Source organism: Chiroxiphia lanceolata, chromosome 26, assembly GCF_009829145.1.
Source record: "Chiroxiphia lanceolata isolate bChiLan1 chromosome 26, bChiLan1.pri, whole genome shotgun sequence".
NCBI lineage: Eukaryota > Metazoa > Chordata > Aves > Passeriformes > Pipridae > Chiroxiphia > Chiroxiphia lanceolata.
In genome coordinates, this window is record NC_045662.1 from 5,969,889 (window position 1) to 5,997,766 (window position 27,878).

The 27,878-nt window shown below is 53.5% G+C and overlaps 1 protein-coding gene across 1 annotated transcript; it reads right to left on the bottom strand.

Annotated features, from left to right (window-relative positions):
• Nucleotides 1–24,452: 24,452 nt before the first annotated feature.
• Nucleotides 24,453–26,192, bottom strand: HOXB13 (homeobox B13). The gene is made up of 2 exons (XM_032711062.1): nt 25,595–26,192; nt 24,453–24,712 (listed from the first exon to the last, which is right to left on the bottom strand). Exons 1-2 carry the CDS (start codon nt 26,190–26,192, stop codon nt 24,453–24,455), a joined length of 858 nt encoding a protein of 285 aa, XP_032566953.1.
• Nucleotides 26,193–27,878: the final 1,686 nt, after the last annotated feature.

Genomic DNA, 27,878 nt, shown 5'->3' on the forward strand with positions numbered 1-27,878 from the left:
CGAGACGGTGGATCCCAGAGGCAGAACTCGACGTGTCTCCCCTCCAACAGAGCAAAGGCAAGTTGTGGCACCATCCTGAAACCATTTAGCTCCCATCTATGGGAGATGGGGGCCTTTTAAGGTCTCTTCTCCCCACCCCATCCCCCAGAGCCACTACCCCTCATATATTATTTTTACTAATGTGGTGGGATTTTTCTCTTTTTTTTTTTTTTCCCTTTCTCGGAGGAGGAGGGATTTGTGCAGCCAGATTGGAGGAATTTAGGGGCAGAGAGAGAGAGAGAGAGAAAGGGAGAGAGAGAGATCCCCCTGTTGACTGGAGAGATGTTGTTCTTGGGATTAGAGACGTCTGACCTTGAAGGTCGCAGGTCACGGTCTTGAATAAAGGAGCAGGAGTGCGAGGTTGGGATTGAAACTTGAGGTGTGTCTGCTGGAGATCGCCAGGAAAAGTCTTCCAAACAAAGAGGAATGCCCTCGATGGGGGCGAGAAACGACGATTTCCCCAAGAATTATGGGCTCCTTCCGGCTGGCTGCATACCTGCAGACCCCCCAAAGGATGCTCGGGGGCTGAGGGAGGGGAGAAAGGAGGGCAGAAAGGAGGGGCAGGATGGCTGGAGCCAGGAGGCCCCATTATTTATTACTATTTGCACTCTGGGCAGGCCCAGAGGCCCCAGAGCTGGCAGGTTTATGAAGGAAAGGACAGAAAGAACATCCCAGCACTGGGGAAGCCTCGAGGGGGAGAGAAGGGAGAAAGGAGGAGAGAAGGGGGGAAGGAGAGAAGGGAGAAAGGAGGAGAGAAGGGAGAAAGGAAGAGAGGAGGGAGAAAGGAGAGAAGGGAGAAAGGAGGAGAGAGGGGAGAAAGGAGAGAAGGGAGAAAGGAAGAGAGGAGGGAGAAAGGAGGAGAGAAGGAAGAAAGGAGGGGAGAAGGGAGAAAGGAGGGGAGAAGGGAGAAAGGAGGGGAGAAGGGAGAAAGGAGGAGAGAAGGGAGAAAGGAGAGAGAGGAGAAAGGAGGAGAGAAGGGAGAAAGGAGGAGAGAGGGGAGAAAGGAGAGAAGGGAGAAAGGAGGAGAGAGGGGAGAAAAGAGGCTGTCCAGACGAATCTTTGCAGTGTGGAAAGAGAGGAAGAGATTCCCCAAAGGGCAGGGAAAGAGCACAGAGGAAGAGCAGGAGGTTGGATCTCAAACCCGTGTCCAGCACAACCAGGAAAGTCTCCCGGAGATCCCCTGGAGCTCTGGGGAGTCACTCCCAGCTCTGTGCCTTGCTTTCCCCCCAGGAGCAGCAGCCAGAGGAGCAAAGAGCACCCCAAGCCTTATTTTGGGGCAGACAGGGTAGAACAGCCCACAGAAATCTTATTTCTCTGCTGGGATCTCCATCCCAAAGAGGAAAATAAGGCATTCAGGGGTTCAGAGACATCAGGTTGCACCCCAGGACCCTGCAGGTGGAGCTCTGTGTGTGTCTCCTGCCGGGTACCTGTGCCCAGGCTGTGCCCTGCTCTGCCCAGGGAGGGAGATGTGGGTGCTGGGAGCAGGATCAGGCACAGTCCTGCTGCTGTTCCCTGCTGGAGGTTTCACATCCCACCCAAAGCAGGCAGCACCACACAGCACTGCAAACACACCCCTCTGGCTGTCACATGGCATTAAATCCACCCTCAAAATGCACCCAGGGGTTGGAGATCCAGGGGGAAAACTCCACAGCCCGGGGTTTGCTGAGATGCTTGAGCTCATCCTTAGGGCCTTTCCCTGCCCTTTTTCAGGCCTGGTGGTCGGGGAGGGACGGGACAGGGCTGGGATGAGAGCAGCCCCCTGCCCCGGGAGCGACCCTGAGCAACGCTAGAGGGAGCCCCGGGCTCGATTAATTAACGAGAGAGAATTAACCGAGTGGGAAACACATCGGAGCTGGGAGACAGAGCGAGAATTCACTTCCCTGAGCTGTCACTGGCATTTCAAGCTGCATTTATATATTAATAAAAAACCCCACGCGTGTAGCAGCGAGGTGCCACTAACCCAAAACACAGCAAAGGAAAAGGCTTTTGTGTTTCTGTGATCTGATTTGGGGCAATTTGGGGCTCCAATTGATTTAAACGGCTTGTCAGACCCACTCGCCCTTCATCTACGTATTTATTTTGTGCTTTAAAGCCTTTGTAGGGAAGCAAAAAGCATCAATCTGTCTCCAAAATGCCCCTTTTCTTTTAATGCCAGCACTGATTTTTGAAGTGCCTCTGGAGGGAGGGGAAACGTAAGGAATAAATGTTGAGGAGTTTTACGTTTTCCAACCATAAACTCGTGCCCGGGGAGACCAGAGGGTCTGGGAAGGACCCCGGGCTCTGCTCCAGAGCCTGAAAATGCAGAGGGATCACAGCCAAGGGGTCACGGGTGAGGGGTTTAGGGGCCCTTGGGTGCAACCTGAGCAGCCACAGAAGGATCCCTGGGGGTTTGGGGTGCAGTCTCAGTAGTCACAGGAGGATCCCCGGGGTTTGGGGTGCAGCCTGAGCAGCCACAGGAGGATCCCCGGGGGTTTGGGGTGCAACCTGAGCAGCCACAGGAGGATCCCCGGGGTTTGGGGTGCAGCCTGAGCAGCCACAGAAGGATCCCCGGGGTTTGGGGTGCAGCCTGAGCAGCCACAGAAGGATCCCCGGGGGTTTGGAGAACAGCCTGAGCAGCCACAGAAGGATCCCCGGGGGTTTGGGGTACAGCCTGAGCAGCCACAGGAGGATCCTCGGGGGTTTGGGGTACAGCCTGAGCAGCCACAGAAGGATCTCCAGGGGTTTGGGGTGCAGCCTGAGCAGCCACAGGAGGATCCCCGGGGTTTGGGGTGCAACCTGAGTAGCCACAGAAGGATCCCCGGGGGTTTGGGGTGCAGCCTGAGCAGCCACAGGAGGATCCCCGGGGTTTTGGGGTGCAGCCTGAGCAGCCACAGGAGGATCCCCGGGGTTTTGGGGTGCAGCCTGAGCAGCCACAGGAGGATCCCTGGGGTTTGGGATACAACCTGAGCAGCCACAGAAGGATCCCCGGGGGTTTGGGGTGCAGCCTGAGCAGCCACAGGAGGATCCCCGGGGTTTTGGGGTCCCTGTAGGGTGTTGTCTGCACGGAGAAGAGTCTGCAGGTCCCTCCTGAGCCTCAGGCTCAGCTTCCCCCTCCCCTTTACTGCGGGACCAAACCCTCCTGAAAGCAATGAGGGACTTTCAGGGGTCGTGGAAGACTTAAAGAGAGATTTTTTTTGTGAGGGGGAAAAAGGGAAAGAAGCCCCCAGGTGGGTCCCCCTGGCGTGGTGGAAGGGTTGGAGCTCTGTGGTGGGTGAGTTCAGACCTGAGTGGGAGCAAAACTGAACCAAAAGGGATCTTGGAAGAAATGAGGTCATAAAAGCTGCTGCTGGGCTTATTTATTGTCATTTTAATGTTATTAGCATCCCATTCAGTGGCTCTTCGGAGAATAAAACACCGATATTGTGCATTTATCTTGACAGAAATCAACCAACCTTAATAAAAACGAATTGCTCGATAAGGAAAACAGGGGAATCAAAGCTTTTGGAAGTTTTATATTGTCTATTTAATTAATCTGTCTGATATTTTTTAAGCCAGTGAGGGGGGGGGGAGCTGGAAAGCGGCAGAGATGATGGGAAGGGTTTGCTGTGTGCCACGGCCTAGGTGTAAATAATGCTCTTGTTAATTTAAAACCAAGCCCGTCTTTATGACTTCGCTGCACTCCCATTAGCTCTGCCTTTACACAGTGTCATGGGTGCAAATAGATGGGGCTGAAAACTTCCCCCAGAGCCGCTTTAAAGTGACTCCTAATCTTTCCCTTTAGTGGCGTTAATTCAACTTCACAAGAGCGCTTGAAGGACCATTAGGCAGAGAAATGGACCTTCTCCCCTGCTGGTGCCCTTATCCAAATAGCAACGCTAAAAACAACCCACCCCCCCAACCCCGCTTCCTATCAGGCCGAGTCTCTGGGGCTCGGGGGAGCAGCTGAAGGAGACGTGGGCTTCGTTTTTACGAGACTTAAATACATAAAGGATTTATGCTTTACCTTCCCGTGTCGCTGCCCCGCGGGGCTCTCCCGGCACCCTGGGAATGTCCAGGGGCAGCAGCTGCTGGAAATGGGCACAGGGACAGAGCTGGGGACACGGGAAGGGAGAGGAAAGAGCAGCAGAATCGCAGAATCACAGAATGGTTTGGGTTGGAAAAGACCTCCAAGATCACTGAGTCCAACCTCTGACCCATCCCCACCTTGTCAACCAGCCCAGAGCACCGAGTGCCACTGTTCCTTGGGCACCTCCAGGGATCAGAGAATCAGGGAATCAGAGAATCACAGAATCAGGGAATCAGAGAATCACAGAATCACAGAATCACAGAATCACAGAATCACAGAATCAACTGGGTTGGAAGGGACCTCCAAGATCATCCAGTCCAACCCTTGATCCAACCCCACTGTGGTTCCCAGCCCATGGCACTGATGCCACATCCAGTCTCACCTTAAACACCTCCAGGGATGGAGAATCCACCCCTTCCCTGGGCAGCCCATTCCAATGGCTGAGCACCCTCTCTGCAAAGAAATTCTTCCTAATCTCCAACCTAACCCTCCCCTGGCACAGCTGAAGCCCGAGCCCTCTTGTCTTGCTGATGGTTGCCTGGGAAAAGAGACCAACCCCCCCCCCCCGGCTCCCCCCTCCTGTCAGGGAGTTGCAGAGAGTCAGGAGGTCTCCCCTGAGCCTCCTCTTCTCCAGGCTGAACAGCCCCAGCTCCCTCAGCCTCTCCTCACAGCACTTGTGCTCCAGTCCCTTCCCCAGCCTCGTTGCTCTCCTCTGGACCTGCTCCAGCCCCTCAATGTCCTTCCTGAGCTGAGGGCCCAGAACTGGACACAGCACTCCAGGGGTGGCCTCACCAGTGCTGAGTCCAGGGCCAGAATCACCTCCCTGGCCCTGTTGGCCACACTGTTCCTGAGCCAGGCCAGGATCCATTGGCCTTCTTGGCCACCTGGGCACACTCTGGCTCCTGTTCAGCTTCTTGTCAATCCAAACTCCCAGCTCCCTTCCCGCCTGGATGGAGGTGACTCTCCATGTGACCCAGGATGGTTGGAACTGGAACATGTCAGGCCCTTAGCAAGGAACCAACACCAGGAATGCTGCGAGTCCCAGGAGCTGCTGGGTGGAACAACGTTTGTCAGCCTGGAGCATCATCCAAACCCACTTCCAACCCTGGAGCATCATCCAAACCCACTTCCAACCCTGGAGCATCATCCAAACCCACTTCCAACCCTGGAGCATCATCCAAACCCACTCCCAACCCCAATCCCGGCTTCCAGTGCAGCCCAGGAGCAGATATCCAGGGAAAAGGCAGCATGCACAGAGTGCACCTTTGCTGGGGATGATGTCTCAGCAGGGTAAAAACCTTCCTGGCCTGGTCTGTGGTGACTGACAGATAAACTGGGTGCACCCCTCGGTGATCTGCCTTTCCAGATCCCTTTCCAACTCCCATCCACAATCCTGGCTCCTCAGTCCCCCAGCAGCAGCGAGTTCTGCTGTGTTTGGGGAGGAACCACCTGCCTGTGCTCTGAAACAGAGGGTGAATATTTCCCTGGACCCTCCCCTTCACCTCCCCGGCTGGGACAGAGCTCTCCCCCCTCCATCCCCACCCTCCCTCTGTCCCTGGCAGCTCAGACGGGCTCATCACCCCAATTTTTGGATGGAGAACTGTCCCCGGGCTCTGGCAGGTGGAGGGATCAGACCCCAGCCCGAGAAGAGGGACTGCGAGGTCGCGGGATGTGACTTTTCTCCCGTCCTCCAGGAGAGGGCAATGCCCGGCTGGAGCTGGAGCTGGAGCTGAGCCGGGAATCTCTGCTCAGACCGAGATGCTCGGGAGGGTTTTCCCCTCTCGCTGCTCCTTCCAGGCAAAAGCTCAAATTACCGCGATGGAGGAAGGCTGTAAAATGGAAAACGCAGATGGGGGAACTTATGGGGAGGGCGAGTTTGGGGCAGCCAGTGTCTCTTTACACGGTGACATACATCAAACTGGCTCCAAGAAAAGGAAAAAAAATCAGAGTTAAAAATAAGCCAGAGTTTCTTTTGAATCAGTCAGAACTTCATGCTGGGTGATCCAATCCTAAACACAGCTCATCATTTATTTTCATCAGGTTTTTGTTGAATTTATCTTCTTTAATCTTTTCTTTTTAAACCCCAGCCAGACTATTCAGTTACATGGTGGACAAAACCAGCAGCTCTACAGGTCTCTCTCTCTCTCAACCTCCTCCAAATACTCGATTTTCAGCACTCAATTTATTTATACAATACATTCCCACACCAGCAAACAGACTCTGCCCTGAGCAGGCAGAGCAAAACCCTGGCAGAAGTTAAATTCCCAGTTTAATTCTGTACCACTGGGTAACAAAGCAGCCTCTCCTCTGCCTCGGCCTCCCCATCTGCAAAATCAGGTTCCCGAAACTGTAACGTTTTGCAAGATGCCCCGTTGCAGAAGGCAGGAATTAAACCTAATTTTTTTCAGATGTCCTCTTCCCTAAGAGGGTGGTGAAGATCCAAGCCAGTCTTTCCAACCCCTTTTATTGGCCGTGGGAGAGGTGCCCCGGCTGTGCCAGGGAAGCACTTGGAGGTGTCCAGGAGCTGGCAGGAGGGGAAGGTGGGCAGAGGAAAGGGGGTCAAAATGCTCCTGAGTGAAGGTACAACCCTCTGGAGGAGGGCAGCTCGTCACCTCCGTGATTTCCTGACTGATTCCAGGGAGAAACTTGGGAAAATGTGCAGATATTGGAAGGGAAGTGGATCCCACCAGGCCACTTCATCCCAGGGAGGGTGAGTGGCTCAGCGAGGGAATATCTGGTAAAGAAATGAACAAAACCTTGTTACAACAGTCCTTGGACCATCCTGTCTCTCACTGTTAACTACAGGGGAAAAAAAAAAAGCAGGAATGAGGAATAAAACCACTCAGGCCTGGGAGAAGTGGAATGTGGAGCTTTTTGGCACAGACCGAGCAGGAGAAGCTTCCAGAAGAAACAACATGAGTGAGAGGATTATTACGAAAGGCCAGAGTGTCAAATCTGTGCTGGGAGTTAAAAGGAGCCCATAAAACCCACTCGGCAGAAATGGAGCCAGAGCAAGGTCTGGAGTTAACTCCTTAAAGCCAGTGATAACCATCAGGAGGGACTTTCCTTCTGCCAGGAGCAGAGTCCGGGCAAAGTCCCGTCTCAGCCATCACCCAGAAAGCTGTAAAGAGGAAAAAAGCAGATCGAGCAGGTTGACGAGTGTTTTATGCAATGCAATAAATCCAATGTCCAGAGCAGCTTTCTAATTTAAGCTTCCCTTTCACGGCCGTATATAACAATTCTTTAAAAAATAAAAGAGAACCGTAACGCTATAACCCGGTCACATTATAACAATACCATCCATATGCACCTCATTTTACCATTATTATCAATAAAAATTATTGCCCTGCCGTCGCTGCGTGAGGCCAAATCCTACGGGGGACTCACAAACTGATTGCAAAGCAGGAAAAAAAAAAAAGAAATTCCAGTGGCTTTTCATTTTTGCCCCGGTTCAGACCCTTCACAAACGCTGAGCAGTGAATCCCAGCAATTTCTCTTTTTCTGTATAAATGCAATGAGACCTTGCAGATGTTTAAATACTTAAGTTCCTGAAGAAATAAAGTCTAGAGATGAACTTCAGAGTGCTGCCTAAATAATAGGTGAAAGTGGGGGCGAGACTGGGGTGTGTTGGGGTTTCTAATTTCCTGGTGGACAGGACAGGGAGCAGCGGGTTTAGTTCACAGCTGAGATTTATGTTACACATTTTCAGTGGTTTTTGTGTTTGCGAGGGACAAAAAGGACGGATTTGGAGGCCGAGGGCGGAGGGAGATCCCCGATGCTGGGTGGGAACGAGGTAAAACTGAGATCATGCGGCAAACCGAGCCTGGGACTCCGACCTTCCTTCTTCCAGCCCTCGCAGGACGCCTTTATTGACCTCTGAGCCCGGGAGCAGCTGAGCAGCAGATTCCGGACCAGCCCCAGCCTGTCCTCACTTCCCCTTGGGATCCCGAGCCTGCTCTCCAAAGGTGCGGGATAAAACCCGCCTGGAGGGAGCGGGAGGCAGGACCGACCGTGGGAGTTCTGCTCTCCAAAGGTGCGGGATAAAACCCGCCGGGAGGGAGCGGGAGGCAGGACCGGCCGTGGGAGTTCTGCCCTCCAAAGGTGCGGGATAAAACCCGCCGGGAGGGAGCGGGAGGCAGGACCGGCCGCGGGAATTCTGCCCTCCCTGCGCGGCTTCGGCTCCTCCACGACCCCCGGGAATGCGAGAGAAGGAGCAGAGTCCGGGAGGGGATGAGATGTCCACTCGAGAGAGGACGTGGCCAACACCTCCAGAGGATTTTGGGGGCTCCCCTCAGACGGCAGCTGCCCAGCCAGGAGAAACCGCTCCGGTTTAGCACACACCAGAACAAATATCGCGTCTCCGGCTCGCAGGGGCAGAGCTTGAGGGGAAACTCAAACCGAGACGCTTTGAAAAGACAGAAACGAGCGTAACGCGGAAGCGAAGGCAAACTAATGAAAGTCAGAATGAATTTACGAGGCACCTTAATGAAACGTGGGCACGCAGAGGATGAATCCGCGATGTTTAAGCTTTTAAGTCGGCAGATAGCGTGGGACTCACATGATTGGAAAGGCAATAAATTTCCCAGCAAATGGACAGGATCATATTTGCACAGAGCAAACCTTTGCCCAAAGCGAGCGCGTGTGGTTGGTGACGGAATCAGTCGGGCCATTTAACGCCGGTTGCACAACTGAGTCGTTCAAAGGCTTGTACTCTGTTCTGTCAAAGGTTGCACCCCTTAAACGGGAACATTTATGGATTCAGCTCGAGCAGCTTTGCTCTGCCCGACAGATGGGTCTCGTTCCTTTGAGGAGGAAGATCACAGGGAAAACGATAAGCGAGTCGTGTCCCGCTCCATGCCCGTAGTGACAGAACACAGACAATAAATGTTACTTTTCCCTTAATTACCCCCAAAACGCTCCGGGGACCCGCAGGCTGGCGGGACGTGGCGCTGCGCCATCGGATGTTCCCGGTGCTCCTGCAGGAACATCCCTGCCCAGGATCGGGGCAGAACCGCCCCCGGCCCAAGGCAGAGCCCATCCCGGGGGCAGCAGGGACCCGCAGCCCGGGGGTCCCACCCCAGAGGGCTCCGGGCTCGGTGGGATCCTCCCGAGATTGAACCCGGGGCGGCAGCACCGCGGAGAGCTCCGCACCCCCCGGCTCGGGCAGGGGAACCCCCGGGCCTCGACCGGGCTCCACACAGCGTATTTTTATATCTATATTTGTGTACATATATAAATATATATATATATTTAAGAATCATTCCGTCTGGGCGTCGACATCCCCAGATTTTCTGACTGAGCCGGACGACAGCAAAGCTCCTCCAAATCCCGCCTTGGATTCTCCTTTCCCACAAACTTTAGGGCTTCTAGTTTTCCAGCTCAACCCTCCGAAACGAGCCCGCAGTGAGGGGTGGCTGTCCCCTCTTTGTGACAGGCAGCAAACGCTAAGGGTGGGTGTGAGGAGCAAGAGCTGCGATGGTTGTGAATCCCCGTCAGTCCCGTGTCCCACCGCGCTCTCCTGAAGCAACGCAGACGCTCCATAAGAGCGGTTTTTTGGGCTGGTACTTTGCTTTTCTCCCTCGCCTTTATTTCTTCGTAGCCGCCCCTGCAGCTGCGTGAAGTCCCCGCGAAGCACAAATTAAATTTCAAGAGTAAAGAATTGGACCAGCTCGAATTACAAAAGTAAAATAAAGAGAATAATAATAATAATTATTTAAGCACCATCAGCAATATTTAATGCGAAGGGACGGAAGGAATAATTTATCCGGCAGAGGAGGGGGAAATCAGGAAGATAAGGAGTAAAATAAAGGTAGCAGAGTGCCGTGATGTATTTGTGCTTTCTGCAAGCTCATCAGGTGCGTCTGCAAATGTGCAGGGAGGGGATTATTGCCTGGGAAGACCCCACGTGTGCGGCACAAGCGGCTCCGCTCCCCTCTGCCGCCTTTCAAATACATTTTCTTGTGGCCAAGCCCTGAAAAATCGCCTTTGTTCGCCAGCCAAACAGATGGAAAATTACCGAATAAGCAGCGGCTTTGTGCGAAGAACAAACGTGGAGTTCGGGTTTATTTTGTTTTACGTTGCACAACTGTAATCACGACTCTTTGCAGAACAGAAATCGAGGAGGACGCAAAGCGGAGCGAGGAGAATTCAGCTCCTCTTTCCCTTCCCCTCAGCGCCGGCGAAAGGGAACCTTTCTTCGCTTTTCCACGAGAATTTTGGGGCTGCGGGACCTTCCTTATTATCGCTTATAACTTTATATCATTATTGAACTGCTTCGCTCTCCTCTTCTTCGGTCAGGCAGCGGACAAAGAAAAGCCTCACACGGTACGGATAATTTCATTTCCCCGGCGGGAAGTGTAGCTGAGAATGGAGACAAACAATAACTCGCAGCCTAAAAAACTCGGTGTCCGGATCTAGGGAGAGATTTATTTCGGATTCGGGAAGAGCAACAGCGGCTGGGGATGGGGATTAGTGCAAGTTTTCGGCAGGGAAATGGTCGATGCGAGCGCGAGTGTTTTTACAGCGATGTTTTGGAGGTTGAAATCTGCGTTTTGTGCAGTCGTTGCTCCCAGCAGAACGTTACACAGCGCCCATATTATTGTTTAAATGCCTCCTCATTATTCGCTGTGTGTTCACGTAAAAAAAAAAAAAAGAACAAAGAAAACGAAAACAACAAAAATCGAGAGGTTTTTGCAGAGCTTTTGCAAACGTGCGCTGGCAGAAGGGCCACACTGATTTTAAGGGTTTCCCCTTCAAAATGGGAAATAAGGCTTTAGGTTGTGGGGTTTGAGGTTGAATATTGGAGAGTTGTCGTTGTCCAAAATAAATTAAAATCGGCATTATCCACCAGTTTCAATGATGTAAAGAAAGGGGTTGGGTTTTTCCCGCTGCCTTTATTAGTTTCTTTTCTTTGGCAAAAAAATAAAATTGAGTAGTTTTCGTGCTTCTAAACTTCCACAAGCACAACTCCGGGCTTTTTCGGTGGTGGGAACAGGCTCGGTCCGACCCTCCCGGCTGCCGGGTGACCCCCACGCTGCCACCGCCGCCTCAGACTCGTCCTTGAGGCAAGAAAACTTCCCGTGGCACCACCAGGGCTGCCCCCCGAGACCTTCCTGGTCCTTTCTGTCCGGAGAAGCCCCTCAGCCCCTTCCCGGGAGCTTTATTCGGGATGGTTTTCCCTGCAGACAGTGGGTGCGGAGCCTGGATGGGGACCCCCCCTTCTTCAGGTCCCTGGGCTGGAGAAGACACCCAGAGCCGGGATTTCCCGGCATTACGCAGGATTTATTTAATTTATGAACGAACCATCCCCAGCCCTTTTCCCTCTCCCCGTCTCCTTGCACGGAAAAGGTTTTTTCTCCCCTTTTTTCTTCCTCTCCGGGGCCGCGGGAGGGGGAGGGCGGGCTGTGGATTTACGACCCGTCCGGTTGGAAGCCGAAGCACCGGCGGCTTTTCCCGGAGGGGGAACTCGAGGCGACAAAGTCTGAGAATGTCACTTGGGCCGAGTTTGTCGCCAAAAAAAAAAAAAAAAAAAGCAAAAAAAAAGCCCCGCGCTCTTGTTCGGGCGGCGATAAATTTCCCCTGTGGCACGGAGCAAATTGAACCCCGGCGGGGGGGAAACGGGGTGGGGGGCCCGGCCGGGAAGGGGGCTCGTTTGCAGCCCCTCGGTTCTCGGCAGCTTCATCCTGGGGGGTCAAACCCAGCTCCCCAGCGGATCACCCCCTGCTCGGCGAGGAGGTGCCACGAGCAGGTTTTAGGGGGATCAGGGATCCTGATTTATATCCAGAGCGTTATGGGGTGGAATTACACTGCCCCAGAGGGGAAAAGAGCCCCCGTCCAGAGCATGAGGACATTTGGGGTGGGCTCGGGTGGATTCAACCCCCCCAAATCATGCCGGGGCTCCATCGTGTAGAAGAACCCGGAGGATTTTCCCTTGAGGGGTTCAAGGGGGAAGTGAGCAACGAGGGGGAGAAATACTTTGAGAGAAGAGGAGAGAGCAGAGAAACCCTCAGAGGATTTTTGTATCTGACTTCTTGTCCTGCTCGCATTTGATATTTGCAGCAAAAAAAAAAAAAAAGTGGGGAAAAAAAATAAAAAGAGGGAGAGAAAATAAAATAAGGAGGAACAGTGGTAATTCCCACTGATTGGGGTGATTTTTTTAAGACCAAACAGGGAGACAGAAGGAAAAAAAAAACCAACACAATAAACCCCACCAAAACCAATCAATCTGGCTGAACAGAGAACCCCAATTCCTAATTAATTTCTCCTCCTTTCCCACAGGCCTGTTCTGGGAGGTGGCCAGAGCAGAGGAGATGTGGAGCCCCAAGGAGCCGAAGTTGGGAATGTCAGACCTGTGCCCACCAGCTCTGCCCCCTCAGCACTGGTGATGCCAGGGCTGCAGGGGGCAAAGCCAGAGCCATCCCTGCCCTAATTCCCGTGGCACAGGTGGGAATAAAGGGCTTTTCTCAGAGCCTGTGTCTGGAAACCCCACTTGGGGGATCAGTCCTGTCCTCCTGCGGGGTTTTGCTGAGCTCTGAGGTTGCTGCTCGGGTGCTGCTGCCCCTGCCCTGCATCATCCCTGTGAGCCAGGAACAGCCACTCCCACGTCACCCTTTTCCTCTGGAAGTTTGGGAGAGCTGGATTTGGGGGGCTGGCAGAAGGGAGCAGCTAAAGGGGGGTTGGATTTTGGGACAGAACAGCTCCCTGAGGGGGACACACCTCGGGGATCTCGGTGGCCTGGGCCCTGCTGGGGCCATTCCTGGTGCTCCAGGCAATTCCTGCTGTTCCCAAAGCATCCCTGCAGCCTTTCCCTGAGCCCTGCCCTCCTCCAGGCTGGGTGACCCCACAGCTTTGCCCTGTTTCACGTTGCTTCGTGCCTGGTGTTGGCAAACAAGGCGGATTCTTGGATTCCAGGCCGATTTAGGAGGATTTCTTTGCAATTTAGGCTATAAACGACTTTGGCCCTTACACAGCAAAGTTTCACAGAGATCTCTGCGCAGTTTACAGTGGCTGGGAGAGGGGGAAATAAAATCAGAGGTGATGGTAAAGCCAGAAGTTCTACTCAGACCTCTCAAGTCCCAGGGTAGTACCCAACCACCAGGCTTTTGGGTCTTCTGAAACACATTAATTCCTTTACAGCAGAAGCCATAAACCAAATGCAAACCAAATCTTGGGGTTTTTGTTTAAAGTGCTCGGTCTCGGGCTTTGAATTCCCGCTGGGAGCAGAGACGAGCCAACATTTATTTTAGTCTTGCAGAAATCCAAGTCCTGAATGTTCCCCTTTTCCTCTGAAGCTTGGGTGGGGAAGGGGAAGAACTTGATTCTGGGAAGTATTTCCATAAAGAATAGCTACAGCCACACTCAAAACCTCAAATTATTTTGTGGATGGGATTTCCTAATTCGGTATTTTACCTCTTCACGGAACATTAAGATGTGGAGCACAGACAAAGGTAATGGCAACAGCAGGACATGATTCCAAAGCTTGCAGTGCCTTTCCAGTTCTGCTCCACACGTATCCCATTGTTCCATGTGCCTGTGCACAGTCCCAGGTTTAGTGGAATGTGCCTGAATGATGGTTGAGCACAGATGTAGGAAAGGACTGCCAAAAGCACTCCAAGAAAGGACATGGGACTGGCAATAAATGGAGCTGCAGCAGCAGGAACGGAGGCTCCGAGCCCTGGAATCTCATCCCAGATTTCACATCCTCTACGGACTGGTGCTGATGGGGGACTTGGGAGAGGGGCAGGAAACCGGGGGGCTGCTGTCCCAGTCAGCTCGGGGGTGGATTCAGCAACACAGACAGAGCGAGTGGGAAGTGAGAAGTGATGAACCTGAAGGTGGTTCAGTGGTTTGTGTTGGAAAACATGGATTTATGGTGCTGGGGGCTTGGCTGGGGGCACAGAGAGCTCTGGGCATAGAGAACTCTGGGCACGGGGAGCTCTGGGCACAGAGAGCTCCAGGTACAGAGAGCTCTGGGCACAGAGAGCTCTGGGCACAGAGAACTCCAGGTACAGAGAGCTCCAGGTACAGAGAGCTCCAGGTACAGAGAGCTGCAGGTACAGAGTGCTCCAGGTACAGAGTGCTCCAGGTACAGAGTGCTCCAGGTACAGAGAGCTCCAGGTACAGAGAGCTCTGGGTACAGAGAGCTCTGGGCACAGAGAACTCCAGGTACAGAGAGCTCCAGGTACAGAGAGCTCCAGGTACAGAGAGCTCTGGGTACAGAGAGCTCTGGGCACAGAGAGCTCTGGGCACAGAGAACTCCAGGTACAGAGAGCTCTGGGCACAGAGAGCTCTGGGCACAGAGAGCTCTGGGCACAGAGAACTCCAGGTACAGAGAGCTCTGGGCACAGAGAGCTCTGGGCACAGAGAACTCCAGGTACAGAGAGCTCTGGGCACAGAGAGCTCTGGGCACAGAGAGCTCTGGGCACAGAGAGCTCTGGGCACAGAGAACTCCAGGTACAGAGAGCTCTGGGCACAGAGGGCTCCAGGTACAGAGAGCTCCAGGTACAGAGAGCTCTGGGCACAGAGAGCTCTGGGCAGGTGGGGTGGGAGAATTGAGATTCCCAGGAATCCACAACTCAGCCAAACTCAGCCTGGAGAGGTGAAGCAGAACCAGCACAACCATGAGGTGAAGTGCTGTCACTCTTCACCATCAGCTACCCACACTGAGGGCAGGGAGAAGGGCTTGTTATTCCTGACTCTCCCTTTCAGGGCTGGGGCCGTGCAGGGCTCTGGGAATGAGCTTTGTCCCTTTTTTCATCCCCACTGTGCAGGAAAAGCCCATTTGGTGATGGGGACAAAGTGATGAGGCTGAGACCAGAATCTCTCTGACTGCCAGTTAAAACCAGTCTCTGATTTCCCTGAGGTTCCTCCAATGGCCCCAGCTGAGATTCCCAGCCCTGGGGGCCAGAGGAGCTGCCAGAGGAGCTGAGGGCACCAGCCTGCCCAGCTCCAACCCTGCCCAGCCCATCTGGGGGGCAAGAGGAGAGTCTGATCTTCCCCTCCGTGCCACGGGCTGTGCAGGGAGCCCACAAACCCCCCCCCTGCCCTGCAGGGCCTGCCCAGACTGCAGACAGAGCCAGGAGGGGCCATAAAGCTGAAGGTGTGTGATTTTTATGCAAACATTTATTTAGATGCCGGTTCTTTGGTCTCTTCCAGACTCTGAACCTGGGGCACGTTTGCCGTGAGCAAACCTTTCCTTGAAAACCCTCCTCAATCCTGGGGCACTCGGGGCTGAGGGAGGGAGCTCAGGAGCAACAGGAATAGAAAACTGAGGGGTTTTCTCAGGCAGGGCAGCGCCCATTAACCAGGGGCTCCCATAAAAGCACCGCTGACCTTCCCTTGCTCGGGCAAATCTTGGCTGAGGAGCTGCAGCACCTCAGGGCTCCCTTCCCAGTTTGCACAAAAGCACTTTTTCTTTTAATGCTGGCGGGGAGGAGGGTCCCAGGGCTGGGCAGGGAAGGTCCCAGGGCTGGGAAAAGAAAGACCCAGGGCTGGGCAAGGAAAGAACACACAAGGGAGAAAACACACTGCTGGGGAGAGCTGGAAAAATTAGTTCTGTTGGTTCTGCAAAAATGAAGAATGAATACCTACTTATATATATATATATACACATATATATCTATCTACATATTCTTCAAAAAGGAAGAATAAATATCTACTTATATATATATACACATATATATATACACACACCTACATATTCTTCAAAAATGAAGAATAAATACCTACATTATATATATACACATATGTATATGTATATACTTACATATTCTTCAAAAATGAAGAATCAATGCCTACATATACCTAAATGCACTGAAGAATCTGGAAAAATATCTCCTCTGGTGCCTGAATTCTGGGAGGGAAAAGCAGGAGCAAAATCATTGTCTAGAACCATCTCTGTAAGGGTGTCTTCTCAGAAAAATAACCTGAGCTCCGGGAAAGGCTGATGCATTTAAAAATCACAGTATCCCGAAGTGTTTTCGGCAAATACAGAGGTGTGAAAAGCTGTTTGAGAATCCTGGGGGAGAGGGATGGTCCTGGCAAAAAGGGGGAGCCTTCAAGTGGCAGGAAGCTCCCCCCAACCTGCCGTGTGGTTGAGCAGAGGAATTTTAACAAGAAGCACCTGCCTGTCTCCTCCAGCTCAGCTCCGGCCTTTATGGCTTTACACACGTTGTTAAATTTAATCAAGCACATCAGTTTACATATTGTTTCTAATGATTAAACTCTCCACGGCTGTTTTTCACATAGGGCTGGAGGTGGGGAGGGGGGTTCAAAACCTTCCCAAATTATTGCTCGACCAAAACCCTGCGGGTTCCAGAGCAGAGACTTGGACGTTCTCAGCATCCGAGAGTTCAGGCAGACTCTTGAGGAGTATCAGACTCTTGAGGAGTATCAGAGGGGAGAAATGATGAGATGAGGAAGATATTTGATTTAACAGCTGATCTGTGCTTCTACAGGAGCAGAAGAACGGGCCCAGATGGTTCCCTGGGCAGCTCCGGCTCTGGAGCTGCTGCAGGACCTGCAGGACGTGTTTGCCACCCCCTACTTCAAATCCGGAGGGGAGGGAATATTTGGGATTAACCAATATTCACCAGGGTTAAAAAAAATGAGCACCCAGAACACGGGAGGGAATGAGTGTTGGAGGAAGGAGGGGAAGGAAGGAAGGACGGACAGGGCTCGGAAATTCCCAGCAGGAAGCAGATTTGTGGGCCCTGCAGCCCTGCTGGACTCACTGTCAGGGCTCTGCCCGGAGCTGGCTCGTGTGTGGCAGGTCCCAGCACATCCCAAACACATCCCCATGGATTCAATCCGCTCCTATTTTCCTCAGTTCCGCGTTTCCGGCCGTCCAGAAACCACAACAGAATTCCTCTTTCTTCCACCCCGGCAGAATTTCCTGGATAAAGAGAACGAGCCGTGAATTCCCACTTCTTTCCCGACTGTCTGGCCCAGCCTGGAGTTCCCAGGCCCCCGGGGAGCGTTTTTGGGGGCACATCTGAAGGAACACGAGAGCACAGGGTGGCTCAGCTCCTGCAGCCCACGGAGCTCGGCCCCAGATGAGAGACTTCGGCTGGAAAGGCTGGAGAGGGAGGAGAGGGAGGGAAATTCAGGGAAGAGGGAATCTCAGAGGCAACAGCTCCATCCCCAGCTCGAGATGGGGAGGAGATGCAGAGAAATCCATGGAAGAGGGAATCTCAGATGGGGAGGAGAGGCAGGGAAATTCAGGGAAGAGGGAATCTCAATTAGGGAGGAGAGACAGGGAAATCCATGGAAGAGGGAAACTCAGATGGGGAGGAGAGGCAGGGAAATCCAGGGAAGAGGGAATCTCAGATGGGGAGGGAGAGGGAGGGAAATTCAGGGAAGAGGGAATCTCAGATGGGGAGGAGAGGGAGGGAAATTCAGGGAAGAGGGAATCTCAGATGGGGAGGAAAGGCAGGAAAATCCATGGAAGAGGGAATCTCAGACGAGGAGGAGAGGCAGGGAAATCCATGGAAAAAGGAATCTCAGATGGAGAAGAGAGGCAGGGAAATTCAGGGAAGAGGGAATCTCAGAGGCAACAGCTCCATCCCCAGCTCCAGATGGGGAGGAGAGGGAGGGAAATTCAGGGAAGAGGGAATCTCAGATGGGGAGGAGAGGCAGGGAAATTCAGGGAAGAGGGAATCTCAATTAGGGAGGAGAGACAGGGAAATCCATGGAAGAGGGAAACTCAGATGGGGAGGAGAGGCAGGGAAATCCAGGGAAGAGGGAATCTCAGATGGGGAGGAGAGGGAGGGAAATTCAGGGAAGAGGGAATCTCAGATGGGGAGGAGAGGCAGGGAAATCCAGGGAAGAGGGAATCTCGGAGGCAGCAGCCATGCCCAGCTCCAGCAGCAGGCTGTGCTGGCTGAGAGATGTGGAGGGCTGAATAGAAGCCACAATAAAGGGATATAAAACGATGGCTCACACTGTAGGAAGGTGCTGCTTCATCCCTCACAAATGCCCATGAAAGGAGGGTCCCTCTGCACCCACCCTGGGGAGGTGGTTTGAGCTTTAGTGGAGGAGAGCTCTGCACGGTTTTCCCGATGAATTTTAGGGGAATTGCTATTGATTTAGGTCAGAGTGAGCCTGGGAAGTGAAGAGAGAGGTGGGTGGAGGTGCTGAGCTCGGGTATGGGAGGGAAGGAAAGGGTCACCCTCATCCTCAGGGCTGGGTGTGCCCAGCAAGGCCAAAAGTGCTGCACCTCGGCACAGCCCTGGCTTTTGAGGGAATGTTTGGAATCCCAGAGAGTCATGGAATGGTTTGGGTTGGAAGGAACCTCACAGATCACCCAGTTCCACCCCCAGGGACACCTTCCACTGTCCCAGGGTGCTCCAGCCTGGCCTGGGACACTCCCAGGGATGGGGCAGCCACAGCTCCTCTGGGAAATCCATCCCAGCCCCTCACGGGGAAGAACTGGGATCTTCTGCCCTGGAAAAAGCTGGAAGTTGCCATTCCTGGAGCTCCCAAGGCTGACTGAGCCCCCCCATGCAGGACAAACGTCATTCAACCCAATTCAGTCACATTCCACATCCAGACTCTCTTGTCTCCCCTGTTAAACGGCTCAACCCCAAAATACACGAGAAAAGAATAAAAGTTGTTGTTTGTTTATTTACTAGGAAAGGAAATCTTCCTGGTAACCTTTGTAAAAGGTGTGTTCCTGGTTTTGTGTGTGGATTTGGATGTGGATGGGTGTGTAGGTGCCCTGCTAAAAGAAAAGGGAATTTCTTTTATATATCACTTCATTAATTTGGGATGGGGGAGGCGAGAGGAAGGCTTGCAGCTAATTGAATATTTAATATTTAATTTATTTTTTTTTTCCCAGGAAGAGATTTCTTCCAACTGGCCTTTTCCTGATGGGATTCACGAATCCAGAAATATTTTCCTCTGCCTCCTCTGCTGCCCTTCAGGTGCCAATGACCATCCCAGCGACCTCAGCCATTTATACCCCCAGGTATCGTGACTGTGGTGGCTTCATGTGGAGCTGGAGGACAACCTCGGGAGCCCCAAATCCCACAAGGTCCTGGAAACTGCCTGGTTTTCGGCAGGGGAAGACAAGCACCACTTGGATTTTCTCACCCTTCTCCGTGCTAAAACCCCCATAATCTCGTAATAACCAGTGCGCTGATTTCCACATATTTTTTTTTCAGCAGGTAATCCCATTCCTGTGGCTGGAGAGAGACTTTATTCATTAAAAGCAAGGAGGTAAAATGGTGATTAATAATAATAAAAAAATTTAGCCTTGGGCATTTAGTGAAAAAAAAACAAACCGAAAGAACTAATAGGCACTGCAAAAATTCTGTCGGGCTTCAAATTACTGATGGACACAGGAGACGCTCTCAGGGTTTCTCTTTTTAGGTTAAATTGTTTTTTCCAAGCGTTTTTTCCCTCCTCTCGGGTGCGGCATCTCCCGCGGGGTGACAGGGGTGGCTGGACCAAAAAAATCGGGTTTTCCCCCCTTCATTTCACCCCCGCGCTCTGGTTTCTCCTCATCCTCTTCCTCGCCGGTTTTTTTTTGCGCTCAAACCGATGCCGAGGAGGGGGAAGGAGGCTGAGGGATGAGGGGAAATGCGAAGGGTTTCCGGGCCTTCCTTTATAATAAAAAAAAAAATGAAGATAAACCCGAAACGTTTATTCGTCAGGATAAAGGCAAAAGGGCGCTTGGAAGGGATTGAAAAGAGCCCCTTTTTTTCCTGCGGGTTTCGGTTGCGACAGAAACTCGCGGCCGGGTCCCTAATGCGGATATTTGCCGGTCTCCCCGCGGACATTAACATTCCGCACACGGTTCCCTGCAGCAGGAACGAGATGGGTTCGGGTGGGAATGAACGAAACCCCGCTAGAAAACCGCGGCCGTATTAAATTTCAGCTCGGAAAATTGAAATATTCCTCACTTGGACGCTTAAGTTCTGCGGATGGGAGCGAAAAAAAAACCCCATCGAAAAGGCGGTTTAGTTCTTGTTTGGGGAATATTTTGTCCCCGTGGCGCTTCCAGAGTGGAGCGAGACCCATCAACGCCCAGGCGGCTGCAAACAATAAACCTGTTTCATGTTGGTTTGGTTTGTTTTGGTTTTTTTTTTTTTTAAATCTTTAATTTTATGAAAAGCAATTAAGTCACCTAGCAGAGAAAAGAAAGCGTTGATTCCGGTGGAAAATTAATTCTATTTTGCCTTTTTGCGCGGCGTGTAACCCCGACATATCGAGGAGGCATTGCCCTGGCAGGGCTGGAGAGGAACGAATTTAATTCTGAATTTATTGGATGTAACTACAACGAGGAGTTTTCCTATTTTGTTTACAGGTCTAAAATTACAAGGTGACGTAGAGCAGCTCCCGCACTAAGAGTTCACGTCTTTTTAGAGCTCGAAAAAATAACAGTAATAAAAAAAATTGAAAGGAAAAAGGGGGAGAGAGGCAGAGCTCCCTTTTTTACATAGAAAACGAAATATTGTGTCGTATTTTTGGGGCTCGAATTAAGAAGCAAATGGAGCGAGGAGGTAAAAAATGTACCTTTGATGGTGCTGGAGGAGAGGCAGGGGAAGACAGAGCAGTCTGAGGTCCCCGTTAATGACATCCCGGCAAGATGCTTGTAAGCCCCAAGAATGTTTACAGCGCGGGCTCAAGTTCAATGACAAAATCCTTTGAAGGGGAAAGGGGAGGAAAAGAGGGGGGAAGAAAAAAAAAAAGCGTCCCAGACACTTTGTGCTGTGGGCATGAACTTGAACAAAGGAAAGGAGTCAAAGGCTGGGAAAGGGGGGAGGCGGGAAGGAAGGGAAGGGCTCGAGAGGTGTTCCCACCGCGCCTCTTTCTGCCTTGCTGGAGTTTGTAGGTGCGTTTTGGGGATGTTTTAATTTGGTTTAGGGGGAAAAAAAACAAAGGAGAGGGGAAAGGAGAGGGGGAGAGAGAGGGAGAAAGGGAGAGAGAGAAGAAAAGGGAAAGAGGGTGAGGGAGAGAGAAGAAAAGGGAGACAGAGAGAGGGAAAAGGAGAGAGGGAAAGGGAGAGAGGGAAAGGGAGAAGGAGGAGAGAAGAGAAGAGAAGAGAAGAGAAGAGAAGAGAAGAGAAGAGAAGAGAAGAGAAGAGAAGAGAAGAGAAGAGAAGAGAAGAGAAGAGAAGAGAAGAGAAGAGAAGAGAAGAGAAGAGAAGAGAAGAGAAGAGAAGAGAAGAGAAGAGAAGAGAAGAGAAGAGAAGAGAAGAGAAAGAGACTGTGTTTTAAACACAATTTTCTTACCAACACCATCCCAGAGCCTCCCACTCCCCCCACTCCCCCTCCCCAGCCGGGACCTCCCGGGGTTGCTCTGGCCCAGGTTTTGGGGCTGTTCTATCTCAGGTTTTGGGGCTGTTTATCCCAGGTTTTGGGGTTGTTCTGTCCCAGGTTTTGGGGTTGTTCTGGCCCAGGTTTTGGGGCTGTTCTATCCCAGGTTTTGGGGCTGTTCTATCCCAGGTTTTGGGGCTGTTCTATCTCAGGTTTTGGGGCTGTTCTGGCCCAGGTTTTGGAGCTGTTCTAGCCCAGGTTTTGGGGCTGCTCTGGCCCAGGTTTTGGGGCTGTTCTATCTCAGGTTTTGGGGCTGTTCTATCCCAGGTTTTGGGGCTGCTCTGGCCCAGGTTTTGGGGCTGTTCTATCTCAGGTTTTGGGGCTGTTCTGGCCCAGGTTTTGGGGCTGTTCTATCCCAGGTTTTGGGGCTGCTCTGGCCCAGGTTTTGGAGCTGTTCTATCCCAGGTTTTGGGACTGTTCTATCCCAGTTTTGGGGGCTGTTCTATCTCAGGTTTTGGGGCTGTTCTATCCCAGGTTTTGGGGCTGTTCTATCCCAGGTTTTGGGGCTGCTCTGGCCCAGGTTTTGGGTTGTTCTGGTCCAGGTTTTGGGGCTGTTCTGGCCCAGGTTTTGGGGCTGTTCTATCCCAGGTTTTGGGACTGTTCTATCCCAGGTTTTGGGGCTGTTCTAACCCAGGTTTTGGGGCTGTTCTATCCCAGGTTTTGGGACTGTTCTATCCCAGGTTTTGGGGCTGTTCTAACCCAGGTTTTGGGGTTGTTCTGGCCCAGGTTTTGGGGCTGCTCTGGCCCAGGTTTTCTGAGTTTCAAGTTCAACGGCAAAGGGAGGAGGGGGAGCCTTCACCTGGCCCGGCGCCCCCCGGCAGCGGCTCCTTGCCGGCGTTTTACGAGGATGTCGGGCCTTTCTCGCCCTTTGCTGAGGCCGCCGTGTAAAGGTTTTACAGCTCTCCCCGAGACTCTCCCCCTCCCCTTCCCATCTGCATTTTCCGCTTGGGACCCGGGGCCGGAGCCGAGGGCAGGGGTTGGGGGCGGGGGGGTTGGTGTCTCTCCCAGTTCCAGCCCAGTTTCCCACTGGGTGACGATCCCGAGGGGGTGTCCGGGGCTTTCCAGGAGTTCCTGTGCGGGCTTGGGGACATCGGGGAAAGATCCCCAGATGGAGAGGGGAAAAAAGGATGGGGGGAAAAAGTCTCACTGAGAGGATTAACCCCTAACGTGCCACGGGGGGGAGACTTTGGGAGGAGGGTCCCTTTCCAAACCCCTGAAGCCAACCGGATTTCTTTTATTTTCTTGGCTTCTCTGCCTTTCTCTGGGGGGCAGCCGAGGGTTCTCCTCCCGCCTCTTCTGCTCTGCTTCGTGTGCAAACGCACAGAAATTGGGGCGAGAAATCCCATTTTTGGTAACCCAGCTCCCGGGGGCCGGATCGCCCCTTTTCCTCCTTTTTTTTCTTTTTTTTCGGGAATTTTTTGTGCCGTCGGGGGTCGCGGAGGCTCCCCCCGGGGCGGTATGCCCCGCCTCCCGTGCTTACGTCACAGGTCAAAGCGCTCCGCCATTGGCTGTTCTCCTCCCTGGACTTCTGACGTCACTCGTGACGTCACTGGGAGAAGGGTTCGGCACCTCCGCAAAGCTCGGGGAGAAAATATCTGGGGAAAACTGGGGGAAAAAGGGAAAAATAGCAAGGGATAACGCACCGACTCTGCTCCAACCCCCGACGGGAACCCGCGGGCAGCGGAGCCGCCCCGAGGCTGAAATATTTCATAAATATTTCATTAAACAACAAACTATCTGAAATTATCGTTATTTAGGGCAAAACGCGGCTTAAAGCTTCGAATTTCGGGAAAAGAGGGAAAAGGCACGGGGAAAAAAGGCGATTTTTTTTTTTTGGTCGTGGTAAAGGTGTTTGGGATTTTTTTGGGGGGAGTTTCAGGCGGGTTTGAACGCCACGGGGACTCTGCGAGCCGAGATATTAAACAAAGGAACCGTGTAGGTGGAGTTGGCGCTTCCCCGGGCCGCGAATAAGCCGAAAAGAGCAGAGAAAAACGCACGTTCGAGTGTATTTAATTTCACCCCATTTATTCCGCCGAAAAGGACGAGGACGCTCCTTAATATTAACCAAGATCATTTAGTGTTACACGGGGATTATCTCAGCGCATGCTACGAAGTGAATCGCTGTAATTCCGGATTAGTAGGAGGAAAAAACTTGTGTACAAATACACGGATTTTAAGCACAAACGAAAGCGCGTTTGGAATTACAGGCGTCGCGTTTACCTGTGCCAAAATATAGCCACGAGCATAGATATTTGCAGGTATATGGAACACGCGTATATACACCTTCATCCGAGTATATATTTTATATTTATATCCACACAGCCAGGGCTACATCGAACGCACACGTGCAGACACGGAGCCGGGGATAGAGAAACTCACCAACACAAATATCGCGTGTGATAAAATAGGTAAAATAACGCTAAATATCGGCGTGTGCGTATGTGTATTTTATACATAACCGCGCGCAAAAAAAAAAGAAAAAAGAAAAAAGAAAAAAAAAAGAAAAAAAGTCGTACGTGCCTTTATAAATGCGTGCCTACATATACGTGATATGTGTTTTCTGTACATTCACCTTTACGCAGATAATTCAGGTGCGTTTCGCTGCCGCGCACCCGGATTTATTTATTTATTCTCCCTTACAAGCTCGTTTGGATACTTCGGCCTGAATTAAGGAGATTTTTTTTTTTTTAGGGACGGGTTTTGTTTTCTAAAGACCAAATTCTCCTTGTTCCCCCCTCCCTCCCTCCCTCCATCCCCGGACAACCCCGCGCTCCGGGAGCTGCGTGTTGGGGTTAATTAACGCCATCGGGCCGGTTTTTCGTCGATATTTTTACTTTCTGAGGGCTCCGTTCGAACCGCGGCGCGGGGAGGCGACAGCGAACTGTCCGGGGGGCTCTGCCTGCAGGGAGGGGGCATCTCCCCTCCTTTGGAGGGGGTCTCACCCCTCGCAGCGATGCCCGCCCCCCGCGCTGCCCCGGCCCCGCTGGAGCCCCCCGGGGGTGGCGGGGGACGGACGGGGACCCCTCGGGGGCTTCGCGGTGGCCGCGTCCTCACGGGGTGCCGCCGGTGCCGCTTTTGATTTTGGCCACGACTTTTTTCTCCTTCACCCGCCTGTTCTGGAACCAGATGGTGATCTGTCGCTCCGTGAGGTTGGTGGCGGCCGAGATCTTCCTCCTCTTGTCGCGGGTGATGAACTTGCTGCTGGCGTACTCCTTCTCCAGCTCCTTCAGCTGCCCTTTGCTGTACGGGACCCTCTTCTTGCGGCCCCGGCGGAAGGAGCAGCCGTCGGGGGGCAACTGCCCGGCCGAGTCTGGGTGAGGGGAGACACGGGGCTCAGTGGGGCCGGGGGGGTCCCCGCGCCCCCTGCACCCACCCTGCACCCACCTCCCCGCACACAGCACCCTCCCTTCCTCTCTCCCTGTCCCCCCGTTTCTTCCCTCCAGCCTCGCGGCAGCGACAATAATTAAAGATATTTCAGTTCTATCATTAATTTCTGTATTCTCCCTATTGATACTTATAGATTTTTTTTTTCTTCCCTGAATTTTTAAGTTGGGGGGTTTTTTTGTGTTTTTTTAGGGGTTTTTTTGGTGTTTTTTTTTGGTGAGGAAATCCAGGTATTGGCACAATCCCGACGCGGGTGAGAGCCGCGCTAACGCCGCGGTTTCTACGCGGCCGAGCAGGGCCGGGGGAAGGTTCAATGCCACGGGCGGGGCGTGGGCGGTGGGAAGAGCCCCCCTCCTTCACGGCCCTGAAATATGGGGGCCATGTGCACCCCCTGTTCCCTTTTAAGCTCCCCGAATCCCAGCGCTGCTTGCGGGCTGCGGCTGCCCCGGGTCGTGGCTGAACCAGGATAGTGTCACCACCGGAAGGTGGATAATGTCACCACTTGTACCCCGATAGTATCAGCGTCTGTACCTCGGTAACACCGCCATCCGAACCCCGATATTATCGTCACCCCCATAGCATCATCTGCCTCCCTGCTCGCAGGGCGATGAGCTGCAAAGGGCGGTGATAACCTAAATAACCTAAAACATAACTAATTTTGTGAAGCCTCATTTGGTCCAGCTCACGAGCGAGCGTTCCTGGGTGGCAAGAACAAACCCACGACAGATCATTTTAACCCTCGGCGATCATTTCTTCCCCCCCAACCCCCTCCTTTATCCTCTCCCAGCCCCAGAAGAGGGGACTTTACCTGCGAAGGCGGATTTCAGGAGGTACCCGGCCTGCCCCTGCTCCTTGGGGCAGCACATTTGGCCGCTCCAGCCGCCGCCCAGAGCCCAGGGCTGGTGATACCCGTCCACGGGCAGCAGAGTCTCGTGCCGGGCCTCCCCGGGGCCGCCCAGCCCCGGCACCACCGACACGTCCAGGTACCCGGCCACGGGCTGGTACGGGGCCCCGTAGCCGGGGTAGAAGGCGAACTCGGCGGGGCGGCTCTGGAAGTCCTCGCTGCCCGCGGGGGGCTCCAGGTATTTGTCGGCGGGGAAGGGCCCCTGGGCCGGGCCGGCTTTCAGGGCGCTGCGGGCGACGCGGCACGAGTAGTACCCGCTGCCGAAGTATCCGTAGGGCAGCGGCGCGGAGGCGGCGGGACCCGGCGGGGCGGGCGGAGCGGCGGGGCACGGCTTGGGGGGCTCGGGGGGGCCCTCCGCGGGGTACCCCGGGTTCACCCCGGGGGGAGGCGAAGGGCCGCCGAGGGCCGGGGGCGGAGGAGGCAGCAACCCCCTGCCCTGGCCGCCTGCGAAGCCGCCGGCTGCCAGGAGCCCCTCGAGGCCCCGGGGCTCCGGGGGCTGCATGGGGGGCGGCGCGGGGGCCGGGGCATGGGGAGAACCTGCTCGGCGGCACCCGGGCACTGCCCGAGGGGGGTCCCCGGATCTTTTTAAAAGGCTGAGAGAGCTGCCGAGAGCTGCCTTTCCCCGCCGGGCCGCCCTGACGCAACGGGCGGAGGCCGCCTCATTGGCTGCTGCTGGCGGGGGAAAAGGACGGAGAGGAGGGAAAAAAACCCCCAACCCAGCACAGAATGAAAAAAAAAAAAAAACAACCCAACCTTCCAGCCCCAATAAAGCCCGGCTGCAGAAATTGCGAAAATACTTTTATTGCAAGAGAAGGAGGAGGAGAAGGAGGAGGAGGAGGAGGAGGAGGAGGAGGAGGAGGGGACCCCCCCTTCCCCCCGCACTTGACAGGCGGGTACACGGGAAGCGCCTCCTGCGCTGCATCTTGGAGAAAAAAAAAAAAAGGGTAGGCAGAGGTGGAGAAATGGGGAGAACGAGGGGAGGGGGGGAGAGAGAGAATCACGGTGGAAAAATCCGGGTTCAGGTTAAACCACCTTTTTTTCTTTTTCGTTTTTTGTGTGGATCATTCCCACGCAGGTTCGGGGCCTTCTGCCCTCGCAAAAATCCCGGCACAGCCCGAGCAGACCCAGCGACCCATCTCGACCTCAGTGGGTGATGGTGGGGCAGTGATGGACCCCCGGGGATGGGGCCTCCCCTCGGCTCCGGCCTCATTCTTCCCTTGCTCGGGTGGGGCTTTATCCCACGCACATCATCGGGCAGCCCCTCTTTGAGCTGCAAACCCCCAGTTCTGTATCTCTGGGGAGAGGGCCGTGCCCTCAAAACCCTAAAAGCAAGGATGGAGGGAAAAGAGGGTCTCTGGTACCCCGAGAAAATAACGGCAGAGGTGTTGGTGGGGAACAATCCGCTCGCACACAGATATTGCCACACACGGGGCTGGTGCATCCTGGGCTGCAGGTTAATGGGGATCCCGCTTGGGAACCATCCCAAAGGGAAAAGGTTTGGGAAAATGGAGGTGGGAAAATAACGCAGAAAGTCCCTTTGGGTTTCAGGAGCACTGGGCAGGTGGAGACACAGCAGAGGAGGGGAAGGACAGACAGACGTGGTGATGAGGGATCACATCGGGTTGGAAAAGTTTGGGGTGAACACAAGAATCATTTAAATACAATAACCGTTTAATAGCTACTGAATGATTCAGGTAGGCAGGTTTTTAACCATCCGCACACACGGCACGAACACACCGAGACACGTTCCTCCTCCTTTTTCTACCCGGTTTTCTCCCGAAGGCCTCGTCTGAGGAAAGCTTTGCCGAAATTGCCCCGCAGGCAGCTGGAACTCAAGCGTCGCAAAGAAATCAAGAGATTTCTGCCTTCCGACTGTCAAATGGCAATAAAAATCCTCCTTCTGCCGCGTCTTTGGGCCTCCAGAGCAACGACCCAGAGGAGCCGCCACAGGGTTTGACCCAGAGGGACAGAAATCCCGGCAGAAACAGGGGGTAGAAGCGATGATGGCAAAGCTCGCCCGGGGGGGAGCGGCCCCGTTTCGCTGTTGGGGGCAGCCCCCCACTGCCCTCGCACCCCCAAACACGGCTCCTTCCAGCTCCCCGCGCCCGCGGGGGCTTTGCCCGGGGCTGGTCGGGGGAGATCCGCTCCCGCATCGCGTCCTCTCTCCCGGGGAGGGAAATCAACCCCA

Excerpts from the sequence above, each read along its gene's own strand:
- HOXB13 (XM_032711062.1), bottom strand. The coding sequence starts at position 26,192 with ATGCAGCCCCCGGAGCCCCGGGGCCTCGAGGGGCTCCTGGCAGCCGGC. Across the intron at positions 24,713-25,594 it reads CCTGAAATCCGCCTTCGCAG|ACTCGGCCGGGCAGTTGCCC; the intron begins GTAAAGTCCCCT and ends CCCCTCACCCAG.